At 36.8% G+C, this 18,876-nt stretch overlaps 1 protein-coding gene across 3 annotated transcripts in view; it reads left to right on the top strand.

The window, feature by feature from the left end:
* Positions 1 to 18,876, top strand: part of LOC107047445 (hypoxia-inducible factor 1-alpha) — a 75,326-nt gene that overhangs the window by 48,834 nt on the left and 7,616 nt on the right. For all 3 annotated transcript variants that reach the window (XM_015270214.2, XM_015270217.2, XM_015270222.2), the window contains exons 3-9: positions 8,680 to 8,846; positions 11,837 to 11,910; positions 11,974 to 12,072; positions 14,211 to 14,505; positions 14,639 to 14,896; positions 16,548 to 17,221; positions 18,202 to 18,601. In XM_015270214.2, the coding sequence (XP_015125700.1) occupies positions 8,680 to 8,846; positions 11,837 to 11,910; positions 11,974 to 12,072; positions 14,211 to 14,505; positions 14,639 to 14,896; positions 16,548 to 17,221; positions 18,202 to 18,601 (1,967 nt within the window). The remainder of the gene's footprint in view (positions 1 to 8,679; positions 8,847 to 11,836; positions 11,911 to 11,973; positions 12,073 to 14,210; positions 14,506 to 14,638; positions 14,897 to 16,547; positions 17,222 to 18,201; positions 18,602 to 18,876) is intronic.

Genomic DNA, 18,876 nt, shown 5'->3' on the forward strand with positions numbered 1-18,876 from the left:
TCGAAAACCCCAGTGGCACTCAGATCCGATCAATTAGCCCCTCATGTATAGATATTCCAAATTTTCATTTTTTTCCTCATTGAAGTAGTTTTGAAGAAAATTGCGAGCTAATAAAAAACATTTGCTAGTTAGTACTTTTTTTTAAATAAATTTTTGAAAAATCACCCCTGAAAAAAAGGCGTTATCCCCCCTATTTCATTATTTCCAAAAAAATTTATCACCAATCGGTAGCAAATTGTTTGAAGATTTTTGCGAGTTAAGAAAAAATCGTCAATGCACTCCTATTATTGTGTAAATTAACAATTTCAATTTCAACTGAAAACCAGAGTTGATGACCAGAATTTGTAGCAGAGATGTNACTACAAACTCGGGTCTTCAACTCGGGGCTTCAATTGAAAGCCCTAGTTGAAGACCCGAGTTTGTAACAAAGATGTCAGACAAGATATGAATGTTTTTTTGGGCTCAAACGAAAGAGCGGGTCGAGAAATGGCGTGCTAGGACCTCTAAAGATGGTTTTGATCCAGGGGAGACTCCTAGACCCCAATGTTCTATACATACTCCTAGACCCCATTGTCCTCCTAGACAATGATGTCACAACTCTGCTTTTCAATTGAAAACAGANTCTTTAGAGGTCCTAGCACGCCATTTCTCGACCCGCTCTTTCGTTTGAGCCAAAAAAAAACATTCATATCTGGTCTGACTATCTTCGCTACAAACTTGGGTCTTCAACTCGGGCCTTCAATTGAAAGCCCGAGTTGTAGACCCGAGAAATTGGGAATTGGGAATTGGGTGAGAATTGGGGATTTGGGAAATTTCCAGAACTTTCTCCAAATTCCTAGAATTTTTTAGAAAATCACAGAATGTTCCTTAGAGAAAAAAAGGTTCGCCCAATGATGAAATTTTCAAAATTTTGAGAACACAATCTCGAAAATCTTCGAGGTAATATTTCATACACACAATTGATGGAGCCGATCAAGTTTATATTCGCTATTCTCAACTCGTAACGATTTCTCCGATTTTATCGTAACGGGAATAACAAACTGATATGATGAAAGCTAGGATCATATAGTTGTAGTCTCGCGAAGTCCCTTGGGCGTCGTCCCGCGCATCTAACAAAAACAAGGGACGGGAGTGTATGTGAAGCATGCGAATAAAGAAAGCGGATAATAGTCAAAGTTTCTCAGTAAAAACTTTTTGCAAACGAGACAAATGCGGAGAATACACTTTGGGTGCCCACATCCATGGCGGTAATGGAGGCGTCCCTCGCATTCGTTGAACCCCAAACTAATGTGAAGTGGAATAGTCGATTACAGCCCCAGGTTCAAAAAGAATTTTATGGTAATACACTGAAAGGAAAAGAACCATTTCAAGAAGTAAAAGTTTTTTAAATCCACGATATATTCTTTTGATGACTAAGAATATGAAAAAGGTTTACTTTTCGCCACTCTCCCTTTGCGGGAGTTCGTGATAAAAAATAGATTGTGGTCTCGGGTTAATAATCTATTATTTTCATCACACTGGCCGTCAAACGCCGTTTACGAACATTGTGAAGAAAAATTCTGATCGTCACTCGGCCGAAAACAACTTTTCTGACGAGTGTGATTCGGCTTCGCCTCGGTCTGCAACCTTCACACTCGTCAGAAAAGATTTTTTCTGCCTTGTGACGAAATAGTATATTATGTCATGAGGCGATAAAAGCATTATCCTAGCCTTCGGCTCGGATTATAAAGCCACATTCGCCAGATAATACTTTTATCACCGAGTGACATAACATATTTTACGTCATTGGGGCCGAAAACAAAATTGGGCTCGCTTCGCTCAGTTAGATCGCGGTTTCTCGGGTCTAATGACATAATACCTATGTGTCTACACGGAGAAAAAAGTTCCATTCGTCCCTATAACTTTGATGGGTCCAAGAAAAAAAATACCCTACCGGTGAGAGAGATTTTACTGGATAGGAAGATAATTTTCGCATCTATCATCAGATGTTTTTTTTACCGAACGAATGATAAAATATCCTTCACAAACAGGTATTTTTTCATTGAATCATATTTCGCTTCACGATTACCTTTCGCACAGTAAAATTTGCCACGATTTTTAAGATAATTTCTAACCAACTTTTAAATTAAGACATTTGAAGACACTAGTTTTTACAGTGTTGTTTAAGGATATTTTTTGCTAATAATTTAGGCCCGAAAACAAACTCCTAACCGAGTAAAGCGATGAATTGAGTAAAATATCCATTCATCAGATCTAGTAACAAATTTTATTTTTGACATTAATTTTAGTTTGATTTCATGCCTCCAATATTTTCTCGCTCAAGTGAGTGGTTTTAGTTTGAAAACATGAAACTCGTTTTTATCATTCTGTATACTCGGGTCCACTTCCGCTTAACGATATTCTACTGGTCTGCGCATAAAAGTGTGAGTGTGTTTTTTTTTTCTTTCGTTCGCAGGTAACTCCACGTAACTTAAGGTATTGTCAAGTTCAGCGCTAGTCAAGGACAGAAGTGAATGTAATAGCAATTTGTCAAGCGCTTCTGGGAGATTAGAGAATCATTGGAGCGAGGACATACCGGTCGTGGTTAATATCCATGTATTATATTGTTGCTCTTCTTTTTTCTCGCTGTAGTGGGAGTAGGAAAAACAAGGGATCGAGCTGAAGGCCGAATTAACTAAATTTTTCACTCACCTTCGATTTTAATAATCTGATACGGATAAACTCGGATTTCTAATTGGAGATTTCAGTAGGATAAATACGAGAGATAACAGGGTCGGAATTAGTTCCAGACTTGATTATTAAATTATCAATATGATCTGTATTAAAACGTATTGGTGATAAGGTCGAGATTTCAGATCAATCGTTTTGTCAATATTTCTGGAATTACTAATGATCGATAGTGCTAACTCTCATAGCCCTTAGTTTTTACCCTTTTTATTTGAGAATTAATAATCCGGATGACATTGAAACAAATATCTTCAATCCACATGGAATCCAGTAGCCAAGCAGTAAAACGATTTTTATCGACTCTACTCTTAGCTGAGTTTTCGAGGATATCTCCGAATATAATAGAGGGAGAAATTTTCGTAGTAACCATTTTTGCAGAGCGGGCGAACATCTACAAAAATGGTTATGACAAAAATTCTGCTCTCTGCTAGATTCACCCTCCCCCCCCCCCCCCCCCCCCCCCCCCCCCCCCCCCCCCCCCCCCCCCCCCCCCCCCCCCCCCCCCCCCCCCCCCCCCCCCCCCNTTTATGTTTATTTCATGTAAATTCAGAAAAATTAGTATAATTCAGAGAAAAATTTAAAATTCATGTCATTTTGTTCAAAAACAGAACAAAGCAACAAATATTCCAACAGGAAATCAAATATTCCATTGATTTTCAGTTCAATTATTCCGTGAAAATTCAGAAAAATGAGTATAATTCAGGGAAAAATGTAAAATTCATGTCATTTTGTTTCTCAATATTCATGTTCCATTGAAAATTCAATGAAGTTGTGAAATTTCCATCTCACTTTCACTGAAAACTCATGAATTTTTTTGAATCCTATCTAAAACTTGAAATTTCAAAAAAATTCTCACAGTGCAGATTGACGTATACTTTTATTATTTTTGAAGAATTTGATCCGCATAGAATTTAACCCCTCTATGACCCCCATATGAATCTATCGAGATGTGAACATATTCGAGAAATAGAGATAATAATTCATTTTCAATTGCATCCTCAGGGTGACAAATAAGGATCAGAATTAGGGGCGTCTCTCGAATTTTTAAACCTTATTCTTTATTACGTAGAGGGACAATTATTATATTATATTCTTCAAAAAAATTGTCGATTGGCAATGTCTAAACACATTGTGCTTACTTATTTTCCCATTCAAATCCCCATTTAATTAATCTTAAAATAAAAAAACAATTGCAATTCGTTACGAAAACATTGAAATACCGTTAAACAATCCCCAATAGAAGCAATAAAATCCCACTGGGGTACCGATACGTGACTTTACAATCACGAATACATGTAATTACTTTTTATCCCTGTGTACGTAACAATCGTATATGAGAGAGCGACGCGAATAATCCAAACCGAAGCGTTCGATAAGCCAATTTCTCGATGGCCTAGATCCAAACACGAGACTACTGCCGGCCCGATGGATAATACGATGAAGTTTGATTCGAATAAATACACGAGAGCGGAGGAGGGGAAAATCGTATCACCAGCTTTAAATCTATTTCCATTACATACGTTAATAACCCGAACAATGGGGGATAAATCATGGGAATTGCGATTATATAAAATTCACGAACATGAGTATACTTTTGATTGAATTGGCGAAGAATAAAGATGATTGCAGGTTTATTTTTGGGTGAGTGCTCCAGGGAAAATTGTAGAGTGGTGGAGAATAGAGAAGATGAGTCCAGAATTAGTTTTCTCATTGCATTCCAGATATTTTGTTATCTTTTGTAAATAAATAATCGAAATTGTTTCGACTTTATAAAGTCTATTTTTTATCGATTTCTTGTGGAATAAAACAATACACGGAGAGAATATAAAATTAAAAATTATTATATGAACATATAGTAATCGAGGACCGTAACGGAAAAACTTGAAAATTTGATTTATTTTAATCCAACGTTTGCGATATTGAAATCCATTTTTTACGATTTAACGTAGGAATTTTTAACGGATAAAACAATATAAAATGCACGGACGAAACAATAATCTTCAATAGTGTTAAAAACCCTTAATTTTTTTACCAAGTTTAACTATGGAACGATGAGAAATTACTCAAATTGTATGAATTTTTACTATGTTAAATTGTAATTTTTTATTACGATTTAAAAGTTTTGTTTATACTCTCGCGCCTTCTACATTTGTAAAAACTCCAGTGGACGATATGAGAGGGTCAATTGTTCTCAATTCTTGGAATTTCTCCTCTCCGTCGACCACGCTTTGACCCGGGTGGCGGATTCAATGAATCTAATAAATTCAATCTTTCCTCTCCGCCTTACTCTTTTCCAGAATGAATATTCATGGAGCAAAATTATTGATAATAATTTTCAAGGATGATAAACGAGATTAAATATGGTTTTTCACTTCGGTTATTCAAAAAATCTCCTTCTCCCTCATCCTCTTCCGCGAATATTCATTTTGAAATGGGATGAGAATATTTTTTTAACTGACGAATTAAAAATTCATGGTTATCATAATTTTACTCGAGTCAATTGAAATTTTAACTTTTATGCTACCATTCTCTACTACACCGATTCTCAATTTTTACACTGATGGAATGATTCATTTATCCCAAACGAGATTCGTTAACTATTGACGAATGGTGGAGTTGAATATGACGTAATCAATATTCGTTAATAGTTAACGAACGGTTCACTTGAAAGGTGAAAGTCGAGTCAAACATGATGAAGCTGAAACTAGCAGAATATTCGTCAGTGGAAAATTCAATTCGGGGGATATTTAAGTGTAGGAGAGTCAAATAACCATATGTACAAATGTTTTTTAAAGGCGAAAGAGTTTGAATATTACTTGAAAACATTTGTGCACTCCTAGATTCGCCGAAGACAAATCTTCTGCTGTCGAATTTTCCGCTAGTTTTAGCTTCATTCAAACATGGCCTCAAATGTGCATTTGTTAACTATTAACAAATGAATTCTTGGTGAGACCGAATAGACCCTAGTTACCAACCAAATCCAGTTGTTAACAATAACTAATCATTTCTATTAGTGCACTATGTTCAACAGTAATTTTTCCGACAGACTCCATATTAAATATTAATTTTATCAGCCGTATTTTTTCGTCCACCACGTCGTAGTTTCTCTTTTGTTCTCAAAATTACTATGTTTCCACAGTAAAAAATAATTCCATAGTCTCTCTCTGTAGTTCAATTGGGAACATTTGAATTTGAAGCGTGAAAACGTATACATGACGTATTGCAATAGAATATGATAAATGTAACCGTGACCTATCCAACGTACGTCTGCATTACGTTGAATTCTCGAAATGCAGACGTTGCAAAAACCTCAAGAATATATGAGGTGAGATTGTCTCGGGTATTTTCGTTCCCCAACTCGAATTTTCCGGTCATTCGTGTGTGATGCGATGCCATTTCACGTGGAAACTCGAGAAAGGGAAAATGTGAGGGAAATTTATTAGTTATCGGGCAAACTTCCAGGATATCGAGAGGATTATGATGATTATTTTGGCAGTGGTTTCGTCTGCCAATGTTGTGAAAATAAAACATTGGAGTGTGAGCTTCGAGGCTTGACCGAGGTAATCAGCAATATGAGGGTAGCTCGGGCTACGCAGGGCCCGAGGAAAATACGCTCCACGTGGTAACTCAATCCTGTGGTATGCTTTCTCATTTTTCTTTCACATATGGAACTTGCAGGTGATAATTAAATCAGGAGTGGGGAACTGATGACTTCAAAGCAGATGTACGGATTACTCGCAGAGAAAATTCAGCAGAACATCTTTGAATTTAATCTCAATGAAAACTTTCCAAAAATGATGTCCCGAATATCTTGAAGTCAGTCGTCAGTTTGGGGGGAAATACTCCAGTTTCATTTGTGGAGGATCGAGTTAGAAGCAAGGATTGAATCTCTTTTGCGATTTCCCTCTAAATTTATTAGGTTTAGAGATGTTCACATGCTCATGAAAATTGTCGTAAAGTTTACAGCTCAAATATCTTTGAAACCCGTCGGTTCTGAGGAATTTTTTTTTGCAGAAAGTGGAATTACTTTCGAAAATTGGATTATGGTGTTATTTTTATCTGACTCCACTAGTTTTAGAGATATTTACAAAATGAAAATTGTATTCTCTTTAGAAGCAAATGTCAAGATACTGTTAGGAAAAAATTGAAATTTCATCGACAATGGATTTATAATTTTTGTCATTGCTGCTACGTTCACCACGGACATTTTACAATGATTTTACTATTTAAATTTCGCAGGTCTGAATTTGAAACTCGATAATGAACCGGTAGAAAACATTTTAAAAATCTGAAAAAAAATTAGAAAGTTTATTGTTGGAGGAAGATGGATGAAATAATTCACAAATTGCAATTTTCGAAAATTACAAACATTTTTAATTTTAATTAATTAATCATTTTAATTTTTCTTACTTCAATAAATTTTCATGGAATACTTGAATTGAAATCTACTGTTTCCATGCATTGTTCCTGAAAATATTTAACAATGTAATTCAGTTTCCTATAAAAAAACCTTTTTACGTCACCCTCTAACCCACTTAATTCCGAAATTTTTCCGAAACGCTCCACATGAAAATTTCAAACTCATTTCAAGTGCAAAAAATTTATAAAAAATGCATTGGTTGAATATTAATTTAATACATAATTTCTGGTAACAACTTCCGTGCTCCAGACTTCCCCAATCTCTCCGTAACATGAATGACTATTAATTTCTGGATTAATTCACTAACATTACATAAACCCCCCAAATTCAATTATTACAACAGTGACAAACAATCGACAGGTGATCAACACTCATTACAACATTAATCGTTACCTGCATCCGGAAATATCCCCCCACAATTTAACACACTTGTAATAAGTCAATGTTTCCATTATCCTGTCACAGTGGCCACAGAATATTTCGATTGTTACTCGTGAAGTTACGACGTGTCACAATAATTTACGATCAAATTCAGCCTGATACTGTGGTGCGGTGCTGTGGGGTGGAATGAATAGAAGCTCGACTGCGGCACTTCACCAACAGACCTTCAAACAATCAAGCTCAGTCTCCTTCAGCGTAAATTCACAAAATTCCTCCGAAACTTTTTTTCATTTTTTCCTCCGTCTAGGTTTGTACATTGACCTCGTGACGCAGCAGCATGCGTGGGTGTGTCTATAAAAATTTTAATTTTAGATGTAGAAAAATGGGGAAATACATAAAAATGTAAAATGTCCAGCCTAATGGAAATGTCAGTGGCCTTGGTCATAATTTGCGGTACTTTATTCCCTGGGGGTGAACAGAAACAAATGCTAAGGATTTTACGACTTGGTCAGAGAGAATAAACAATTGGCTAGAAATTGATAATTTTTTATACATTCTTCAATCTATTGAGAAACCATGCGCAAAATTTCAGCCTGGGAGCTTGATAACAACAGAAATCATTTCTAAATTTGCTACTTATTCATGAGATTAAATGTAGCATCGATATAGAGGTTTTGATAATAATATCCAAAATTTTTGTAAACAAATTGGAATATTAATAGATTAAAAGAATAAATGTCATGCTGACATATCCAATGAAAGCCTGAAAATTCCTTCATTGAAAATTTCAATAGAAAATTCTTATCTCTAGTGCTTCCAATTATCCCTTCACCCTATTCGCGAAGGTTCTAACAACAAATACACGTGTCACGTAATGTTTCCCCAGGAAAATCCTCCGGAAATCTATCGCTGCAGCGCCAGAGCACGTGACAAACATCAAATATTTAACCCGTCGATATTCCCATGAATTTCACATGAACAAAGATATTGTTCTGCGTATAACGTGTACGAATATCCACAGCTACCGTCGATGAATTTTGAAATAAAAACATCAATTGTGGGTTAATCAACAAATATTACGGAAATTTGGAACACACGTGACCTCGGTAATATCGAGTAAATATTGAACTTGTTAATTGTAATTGTTGCAGTAGTGCCCGAGCCTCGAGGAATTTGGCGGAGAAGCAGAGACGAGACAACCTCAACGCAAACATTGCCATGATGGCAGCCATGGTGCCCGCTGTAGCTGGTAGCTCAAGGCGTCAGGATAAAATATCAATTCTCAGGCTATCGGCAGCCTACCTCAGGATCAACTACAGTGAGTCTACACTTGAACACACGCATGAAAATATTCCATCGCAAAAAACTGTCGATAGAAAATTCTATCGGATTGCTATTGAACTTCTATTGAAAATTATATTAGTTTCTGACCGATTCTATTAAGGATTGACGTAAGCAATTTTGGCGGGAGTTTTTCATAAGAGTAAATTTTTTTATGGTCAAATGCCATGAAACTTTGGCAAAACGTTATTTGAACCATTATAAGATGATCGATCTGTCGCTTAGCTTTGTCATATTTGTCATAGCTTTGTCATATTGTCGATATCAACTAAAACATAAAAAAACAAAAATGTCGATATTGACAATATGACGAAGAGCTGAGCGATAGATCGATCATTTTATAATAGTTCAAATAACGTTTTGCCAAAGTTTCATGGCATTTGACCATGAAAAAATTTACTCTTGTAAAAAAGATGCTTACGTCAATCCTTAAAGAATTGCCCAGCTTTACCGCGTGGCCTTTAAATGAAAAATCAATAGAATTTCATCTTTCTACACTGAGAGGAAAATTTCCTAATATGTAGACCATATTTACTTGAGAGAAGTTAATTATTTTCAATGGCTTATCATATTTATCACTATCACTCCGCGTTACATCATGAATATATTACATATCGAAACATTGGAAGTACAGTAGAGGCTTCGTATAAGATACCTTAGGGACAGTAGGAAAGGAATTACGGGAACCCCTATGCCCCCACCTACGCGCTCTCCCATAGAGAGGAGAAAAATAGGGATCAGCGGGTTTCAAATAAGATACCTCGCTCGTTGCATCCGAATTCAATGAAATGTTCATTTTTACTGAATGAATATCGATAACTAATCAATTTATATGTGTTTAATGTTTTGAATTTCTGTCCCCCATGTTCCCTTTTCTCTCTAAATATAACCCCGCGTGATAGAATGGCAGCTGACGTTGGGGGATTGTTGGTGGACTCGAGAATAATCACAGACGAAAAATTACGATTTTTCGATGGGAAAAGTGAAAAAAAAATCAATGTATATTTCCACTACTTGAAAAANGTCGCTTAGCTTTGTCATATTTGTCATAGCTTTGTCATATTGTCGATATCAACTAAAACATAAAAAAACAAAAATGTCGATATTGACAATATGACGAAGAGCTGAGCGATAGATCGATCATTTTATAATAGTTCAAATAACGTTTTGCCAAAGTTTCATGGCATTTGACCATGAAAAAATTTACTCTTGTAAAAAAGATGCTTACGTCAATCCTTAAAGAATTGCCCAGCTTTACCGCGTGGCCTTTAAATGAAAAATCAATAGAATTTCATCTTTCTACACTGAGAGGAAAATTTCCTAATATGTAGACCATATTTACTTGAGAGAAGTTAATTATTTTCAATGGCTTATCATATTTATCACTATCACTCCGCGTTACATCATGAATATATTACATATCGAAACATTGGAAGTACAGTAGAGGCTTCGTATAAGATACCTTAGGGACAGTAGGAAAGGAATTACGGGAACCCCTATGCCCCCACCTACGCGCTCTCCCATAGAGAGGAGAAAAATAGGGATCAGCGGGTTTCAAATAAGATACCTCGCTCGTTGCATCCGAATTCAATGAAATGTTCATTTTTACTGAATGAATATCGATAACTAATCAATTTATATGTGTTTAATGTTTTGAATTTCTGTCCCCCATGTTCCCTTTTCTCTCTAAATATAACCCCGCGTGATAGAATGGCAGCTGACGTTGGGGGATTGTTGGTGGACTCGAGAATAATCACAGACGAAAAATTACGATTTTTCGATGGGAAAAGTGAAAAAAAAATCAATGTATATTTCCACTACTTGAAAAAAGTGGTGTGACCCCCCCTTAAGGTCATTAGATCCTCATGATCAATTCGTTCGTCCCTCCGATTTGACCCTTAACACCGTTTGATCCGTATAACTACTCTCTTCCCGTTGAAAAATGACCGGGGCCATAGGTATCTTATAAGAAGCTCACGGAACATAAACATTCAGAAGGCGATAAAAGTGCCGAGAGTGGGGGTAGGCCTCGAGCGCTCCGAGCGCGAGGTATCTTATACGAAGCCTCTACTGTACATAAAAAAATAATGGAAACAATAAATACATGAAGATTGACAATTCTTCTACACGGAGAGAAATTGTCGAGAAAAATTCTAGAAAAATTCACGTTTTCAGGCAAAAAACTCGGGAAATTTGAGCCGAGGAATTTCTATAGAAGTGTTGATTTTACCGGGAGAATAAAATCCCATTTTCAGAACAATAAATCCGAGTTTTAAAAAACCTCCAATTCCTCCCATCAAATCCGACATTTTCCAATTAGTAAATTTGTTTGCCGTGATAAATATTCATTAAATGCAATAAACGATTGTTGCACAGAAGTAATATCTCCTCTTCACGCACTCAATAACTCCTCGATTCGACAATTTCGACAGCATTTCCAATATTCATTTTTCTGATACTTTTTCCGTTTTTTATTCATCTATATGAATAAAAAATAAACGTGTGTTGCAAGTGAATATTGCCACAGAATACGTGCACGTGTATTCGTAAAAACAATATCAAAAGGTAAAACAAACTGACACGAGTATGAAAACAGAATGTTAATGTATATCGTGTATCGTGTATACAGTGTATCGTGTACAGTATTCATATACACGTGCCCTCAATGGTAACCAATTATATTTTGGATTCCACTGGCAAAAACTTTGTGAAAAATGTGACACAATGTACCCAATTCTTCTGTGAATTCCTGGAAAAGCGAACACTGCAATGAAATTGGAATCAAAGATATCCAATAAGCCGCGAGGTCATGTTTTTCGAAAGGAAAAAAAAAACATGATCCTTGAAAAATATCCATCATTTCAACTCCATAAGCATTTGTAACCTTCGTTTTTCTCATTTTTAACAAATAAATGAATCGAGTTGAATGAGAAGAAAATGAAAACACTCCATGGAAATGTGTTACAGCTCTTGGCCAAGGCAACCAAGGATCTGTCCCAAGTAAATTCAACTCCATAGACCTTGAGCAGATTTGCCTTGATGTAAGTTTGACGTTAGAAATCGTTGAAGGCTAGTGGAAATCTAATACTGAATTTATTCTTCAGAGTTGCGAAGGAAATGGTTCTTTTCTACTCATTGTGACAACCACCGGGAGCATTGTACATGTAGGCAGGAATATAGAGGGACCGCTGGGACACTTACCGGTAAGTGAACATTATTATCCACTTAACAATGTCAATTGTACCAACAGAAAGAATTCATCTTCCTCCAAAATCCTTACAATTCAAAGTGAGTCTTTGAGTTGCCACATTTTTACTGGATATTATATGAGAAACAGAATATTCATGTCATACTTTGGAAAGTGCAAAATTTATCCTTAATTTCGTCACATGACCCGACAATTTTGTGAATAGAATTGAACATTGATACCCTAAACTAATAAAATTTCCCGTTTTTCTTGGAAAATTCATTATTAATTGTAAATTAATGGAATTCTTCTGTAATGTCACGAGAGTAATAAGCATGAATATTCAAGGACAATCTCAGTGTTCGTAATAAGCTCCAGGAGTTCTTTCAATAGTTCTTTTGGATTGGATAATCGAGGAGAAATATTTACCTCGTCTCCTGAACAAGAAGTTTAGGAGATACTCTTCGAAGAAATGATGAAAAATTTTCATAAGTATTATTAGTCAAACCTATGTAATCTAAATATATTTTTGCAATTAACATTTTCATTCTTGGCGCACGCGTTCAACGTTTCACACAAAAAATTCGTTTTGATAATTTTTAACAAACGATTTATTGGGCACAAATAAGACTTGTTTGAGAACTTTGCTTTTTTTCTCTCAGTGTACATTCCATAAGTTCACCCAATTATTAACGAACATTTCAGTCTCCTCTTATTCCACTGCATTTCACGATGCATCATACCACAGTTTGCTTGATAAAAATATATTCCACGTTGTAAACACGTGCCAACAACGGAGAAACCATGGAAAACCTTGATAATACTTGCCTCCCTTTCTCTGAAAAGAGAAATCCGCGATACGCAGGATAGTCTTCCATGCCATTGAAATCATTCACTCGTTTCACAACAGAAATATGTATTGATATCGACACGTGAAAACACACGATTTATTTCCATCTCCCTGTAAGACGAAAATATCAAAGTGACAGAACGAATTCAACTTCTTCCGAGAAGAATTCCATGAAAATTCACCAAATTTTCACAAACTTGATAGCGAGAGTGAGCTTAACGATAATTCTCCCCGTCTGTGCTTGACGAGGGATAATCATCTTGCCCCCGGACTTCATTTTTTATTCCTTCACATACTCAAGAAGATACACTAAGTTATCCCCCGCAGGGTGTCTACAATCAGACGTCCATTGTGAGTATGAATACGGGGAGAGAATAAAAATCCTAAGACTGGATTACCTGCGGTGAAAACAAGACTGACGTCGTTAAACCCACGTCAACTAACTACAGAATTAATGTTTTAGGGAAGTGGTAAAATGTAATTGTTGAATTTCATATTTCTGTTGAAACTTCGTTGCTCATTTGGTTTATAAATACTTTTCTCTGAGTCGTTTCACTCGTTGATAATAAATATTGTAAAAGAGGGCGAAAATGGGATTGAATAGTTGAAGATTCGAGTTATTTTTATTCCCTTTTGATCGATGAGGAGGTGGCGAATAAAATTATTGGGAAAGGGCTTGTGGTACGAGATTCATTTCTAGTTAACGTCTCACTTCTAAGAAATTTTTATTACACTATATTTCCACTGAAATTTCAAGGAATTTTGTAACTGAAAATTACAAACTTTATGGAAAAATCGATAACAATGTATTATTGATTTTTTAATTAATTGAAATTTCAGTGTAATTTGGCACTGAATATTCAAATTTTTATTGAAAGTTCACGTGAGTTGTGGAATTTTAGTCTTCCTGCCGCTCAAAAATATCGAATTTGATTGAATTTTCACGTGAAATATGAATTCAATGTCACTCTTCTGGAAATTAGACCATGTAGACCACGAAGGACACTATTATTTTTAACTAACTAACAATTCTATCGCAGCGACCCATAATTTGGTAGCTATTAACGATTGGGCCATTTATCAACGTAATTATGTAGTTATCAATGACTGGGGCATTAGTATCAACTCTTCTCTCCCATAAGCGTCACTTGTTAACAATGTACAAATATCTATCTGGTCATATTCACCTCTACAATTCATCAATAGTGACTGAACCTCCTTAAAATTATATGAGTAATTCCATCAGTCCCTGAATTTTCCCCGACTTAGGATTTAAAAAAGCCCCAATGAAAATTTCCTTCCAGACCGAACTAATGGGAAAATCGCTGTACAATTACGTGCACCCAGACGACCACGATGAGTTGAGTCGTGGTCTAGCGGTGAGTGGAGCCTTCCCAGCAGTAACTGATGGCTCCAATCACGATCAGAACTCCACGTCGTCTGACAATAGCAAAAGAACTGCTCAACGACGACGAAATTTCGTTATAAAAATAGCGCAGAGAACGCATTCGAGGGGTGAGCACATACAGTACAAGTGTTTTAGCATCTCAGGGGTCCACAGGCTAGCTGATTACTGTCAAAAACGACCGGCGGATCGAGGTAAGAAGTCATTACGTAAATCGAGACGATGTAATTGAAATCTGTCAAAAGCAGAGCTCCACGCGCTGACTGAAAACCAATTATTGCATCTCATTTTTTATTTTGATAATTTAACCGTTGGAAATCGTTACAGAATACCCTGCAACGAACAACGATGTTATTTTCGTTGGAATAGCACGCCTTATGCACAGACGCGTAACCGAGCTATCGTTATTCGAAGCCACTAAAGAGGAGTATGTAACACGTCATTTGGTTGACGGTCGTATCATCTTCTGTGATCACAGAATATCCATTGTTGCTGGATACATGTCGGAAGAGGTTTCCGGCGCTAATGCCTTTCGTTATATGCACAAGGATGATGTCAGGTGGACGATGATTGGGTTACGACAGAGTAAGTACATTGGATAAATCTATAAGTTGATTGCTAAGTTCAGTAGAAAAGGAGAATTAAGTGTTTTTGTTATTTGTGCATTTCATGAGAGGTGGGTTTGGGAGAATGTGCGAAGATCTGACATTTCCCCTTATTAACTAAACACGGGAGTTCACTCAAGACGGGAGTTTATATAGCACTCCACAGCTTGTGACGTCATAGGATATTGTTGGATAGGACTTTGGAGTAGGTAGGAGGGGAACCAAGTAGTGTCATTCTCGATATTAATTTACAAGAAAAATATACTGAAAGAATTGGTAGTCCAGACTGGGATTTGAAACCGAGACCGTCTGATTATGCATCGGGTACTCACTCAACTGAGCTATTCGGCTCCTAGCCTTCATTTCAAGTTTCTTGGATATATCAAGAAGAAATGTTTATAAAGGAAATGTTTATACAGGTGCATAATACTATGTATAATAGTATTTATAAAGAGGGGAGAGAACAAATTGTTACATTCCAAAATTTCACTCCTGCATTCAGAAATGTGGAATTTTTGTGATTACACTGTTGACAATTTTTAGGAGAAATTTCAGGTACAACTCTTGAAATTTTTTATGCAGCGATAGTAGCACTGGAATTACAAAGCATTTCGTCATTGAAAAGTCATAATTTGGAAATTTCATGATTTCATTCCCCGCTATATCGAATGCTATGAGGCTGTTCGGAAAACTATTACTAAACTTAGTTTCATTTATTGCTCTTGAGTGTTCTCTCTTAGCAAGGGGGTTACAGTGAAGCAGGAGTATATACATAAGTTTCGTTATTACTAGTCTTATTGTTATTATTTTCCCGGTGTTTACTTTCAATATAAATATTCTTTTAAACTTTTATGTGGAAGAGTTACTATAATATCTAGAGTCAAAAATATCTAAGATTTCTGCTCGTGTTCTCGTCGCTTCAATAACAAAAAATATATAAAGCTTTAGTACTCACACGTATTACATCGACAAATGTCGATAGTTTTCCTCCGTCGATCCATTTAGAAAGTAAGAGCCGAGGTAATGAGTTCTTGGGATATTATACATGGGACAGCGCAGAAATGTCCGATTGTCTTGAGATCGCTTAACCCTCGATCACTCGCACTCGGCCGCTAGCCTTCATCCGTCGCACGGTCAGCGGAGCGCGCTGTTGCCGCCTTGACACTTACCGCTACGTGCGCATTTCAAGTGTGCCAGTGAATGTAGCAACACTGCCGCTCGAGCGGTCAACAGGAACTCACTCGCACCGGCCGGCGCGGCGCCGCTTTCCTGTCCGTTCGAGGTTTCTTTCCTTTTTTTAGCTAAACAAATTACCCGACAAAAAAACGGACCGCGTCAACGCTTAATAAAAAGATTGAACTAGGAACTCTAATTTTTTCAGATTTTTTACGCGTCCAAAACACTAAAATATTGAAAAACGCAAACGGCCGGCGCCGCGCTCATTGAGCGCGTGATCGAGGGTTAACCAAAAATCTTACAATTGAGGGATTTTATAAGTCACTCTCAAGAGATTCTTCAGAAAAATCATTCATCGGTGAGACAATATCAGTAAAAAACGCGTTTTCATTCGGCAGCAATCAAAAATTGATTATTCTTCCACGGTTACTTGATCTGCGTTTCACTTCTTCCAGTGTACGATCGTCGTGAAGGTTTTGGATCATCTTGTTACCGACTCCTCTCGAAGACCGGTGAATTTATCTACCTCAGAACCCACGGATACCTCGAAATGGACACAAAAACCGGTACATTCGAGTCCTTTGTTTGCGTTAACACCCTTGTCAAAGCAGAGGAGGGTGAAAAATTGATTCGCGAGATGAAGGATCGTTACGCAGCGACGCTACACGACATGGCTGGAGGGCTATTTGATCCAGAAATGCTGAACCCACAGGCGGAGTCAGCCCCAAGTGTCGAGGATCCAACTCAACTCGAGGGAGTAATTCTTCAATTGATCAGTGATCTCTCGGCACCAATACCTGTCGACGGGCGAATCTCTCCAGGACCTGCCCCAGACCTGCAATACGCTAAAGCAGCCATGTTCTCGACTAGACTACCACCGGCCTCTGTCCAGGCGAATCACTTGGGAGTTAAGATGATTCCAAGACCTGGCAGGAGCAAATCGAAACAAATGAAGAGGACAATGAGCACTGCATCTTCAACTAGCAGTCAGGGCACTGAAAATTACGAGGAGCCACCACATCGCACGCAAGCGCAAGCATCACCAAGCAGGCAAAATGGGACACATCAAATTGCCGAAAAAATTATACCGGAACTCCCTAGTCCTGTTGTTGCTGATATCCTTAACAGTGTGAGTATTTCCTTATTTTCGTGTGATAATATTTTGCTTCTTATTTTTTATCAACAGTCCTTGGTTTAACGTGGGATTCTTTGTCGTGATGTACATTTGCTGAATTATCGCTTCAAATAGTATTTTTTTTACTATTATTTATTTACTAGGGAAAACTCCTTCCGTGAGCCATTCTGCGGCCATCCTCAGCAATAACTAATACAATTAATCGAAAACTAGCAGCCAATATTTTGAGTGCGTAAAGCACTCCCCTTCAGGGCCAACTTTATTCATCTACAATAATCAACGGAATAGAAAAAAAAATCTGATGTGAATCTGTTCCATTTGTATGAAAGGAAGGAGTACTCTTTGATTATTAGAAGCGGTTGATAAAACAATTATTTATTTCCTATTTTACTTTAGAAAAAAATTCAGATGACAACAATTGTCGATTTTTTTTTACTTTCAGAAATAAAAATTTGTATCATATCAGCATTTGATCATTTCCTTATTTTCTTTTGATAACATTTTGGTTTTATTTTTTCATCAATGTTCCCTGTTTTATCGTGGGGTTAATCTATTTCGTGATGGATAAGTGGTAAATTATCGTTTCACATCCTATTTTTTCTACTTTTATGTATTTATTATGTTTAAAAAAATAGTAAAAAAAATACAACAATTGTAGATTTTTTTCAGTTCAGGAATAGGAAATTCTGTCGTTCGGGCTTATTTTATTCATTTTCATTTTTGTCCCTGAAGACAAGTATCAAACTCCCAATTATAAAAACTAATCATTCCTATGCTGAACTTGTGATCAATATCTCGTGACAGAAGACAATACGAATTATTTTTATCAAAACTATTTTATCGACCGTCTCCATACCAACTCCCTATCATATTCGAACTAACTTCTCCCAAATATAATTGGCTCATCTCGTCCATATATTCCCTATTCATTCTCCATTCTTAATATATTAAATATTAAATTATTTATTCTTCAGGTTGAACTGCAACAGACAAACTTTCACATGCAACCAGTTCTGTCTCAAGACCAACACTTCTACGACCCTCACCAGATGAGTACAAACCCCTCAGTCCTGCATCCAGATGTAAATAGCGAAATGTCATACATCGAAACCCCGGAACCGGGAGCCGGTGGCTCCCAATATCCACAAATAGATCCATCAGTGGATTATTATGGGCAGCCAGAGAGTATGGGAATGTTCATAAAATCCGAGGCATCTACCTCTGCCATGGACACGCCAGATGAGGGGTTTGGCAAACGGCCGTTGGAGGACGATGACTCTGACGAGTCAGATAAGAGACAACGACAGGAATCTGATACTGAGGAGGATCTCATAGACAACCCGACTTTCCAGGAGCTTATGAATTCGGATTCAGGTACAACTGTAGTGCCATCGCCCAGCAGAAACTCATTTCCCAGTCAAGAGGACGCACTATAGGAAAAAAATATATCAGTTTACATACATGTATGACACCACAAGAACAACTCAACACTTCCCATCTGTCTGATTTATTTTCTTTCTTCCGTTCAGAACCGAAGGATTTAAAGGGAGACTCGGTGAGTTTTCAACATCAGGGGTTATTGAAGTGAGAATCTCCATGTTTTCTCCATATTGGATATTTTTAATTATTTCATTTTAGTTTCACTGAAA

This window comes from Diachasma alloeum, unplaced genomic scaffold (assembly GCF_001412515.2).
Source record: "Diachasma alloeum isolate Michigan unplaced genomic scaffold, Dall2.0 Dall_scaffold_00183, whole genome shotgun sequence".
NCBI lineage: Eukaryota > Metazoa > Arthropoda > Insecta > Hymenoptera > Braconidae > Diachasma > Diachasma alloeum.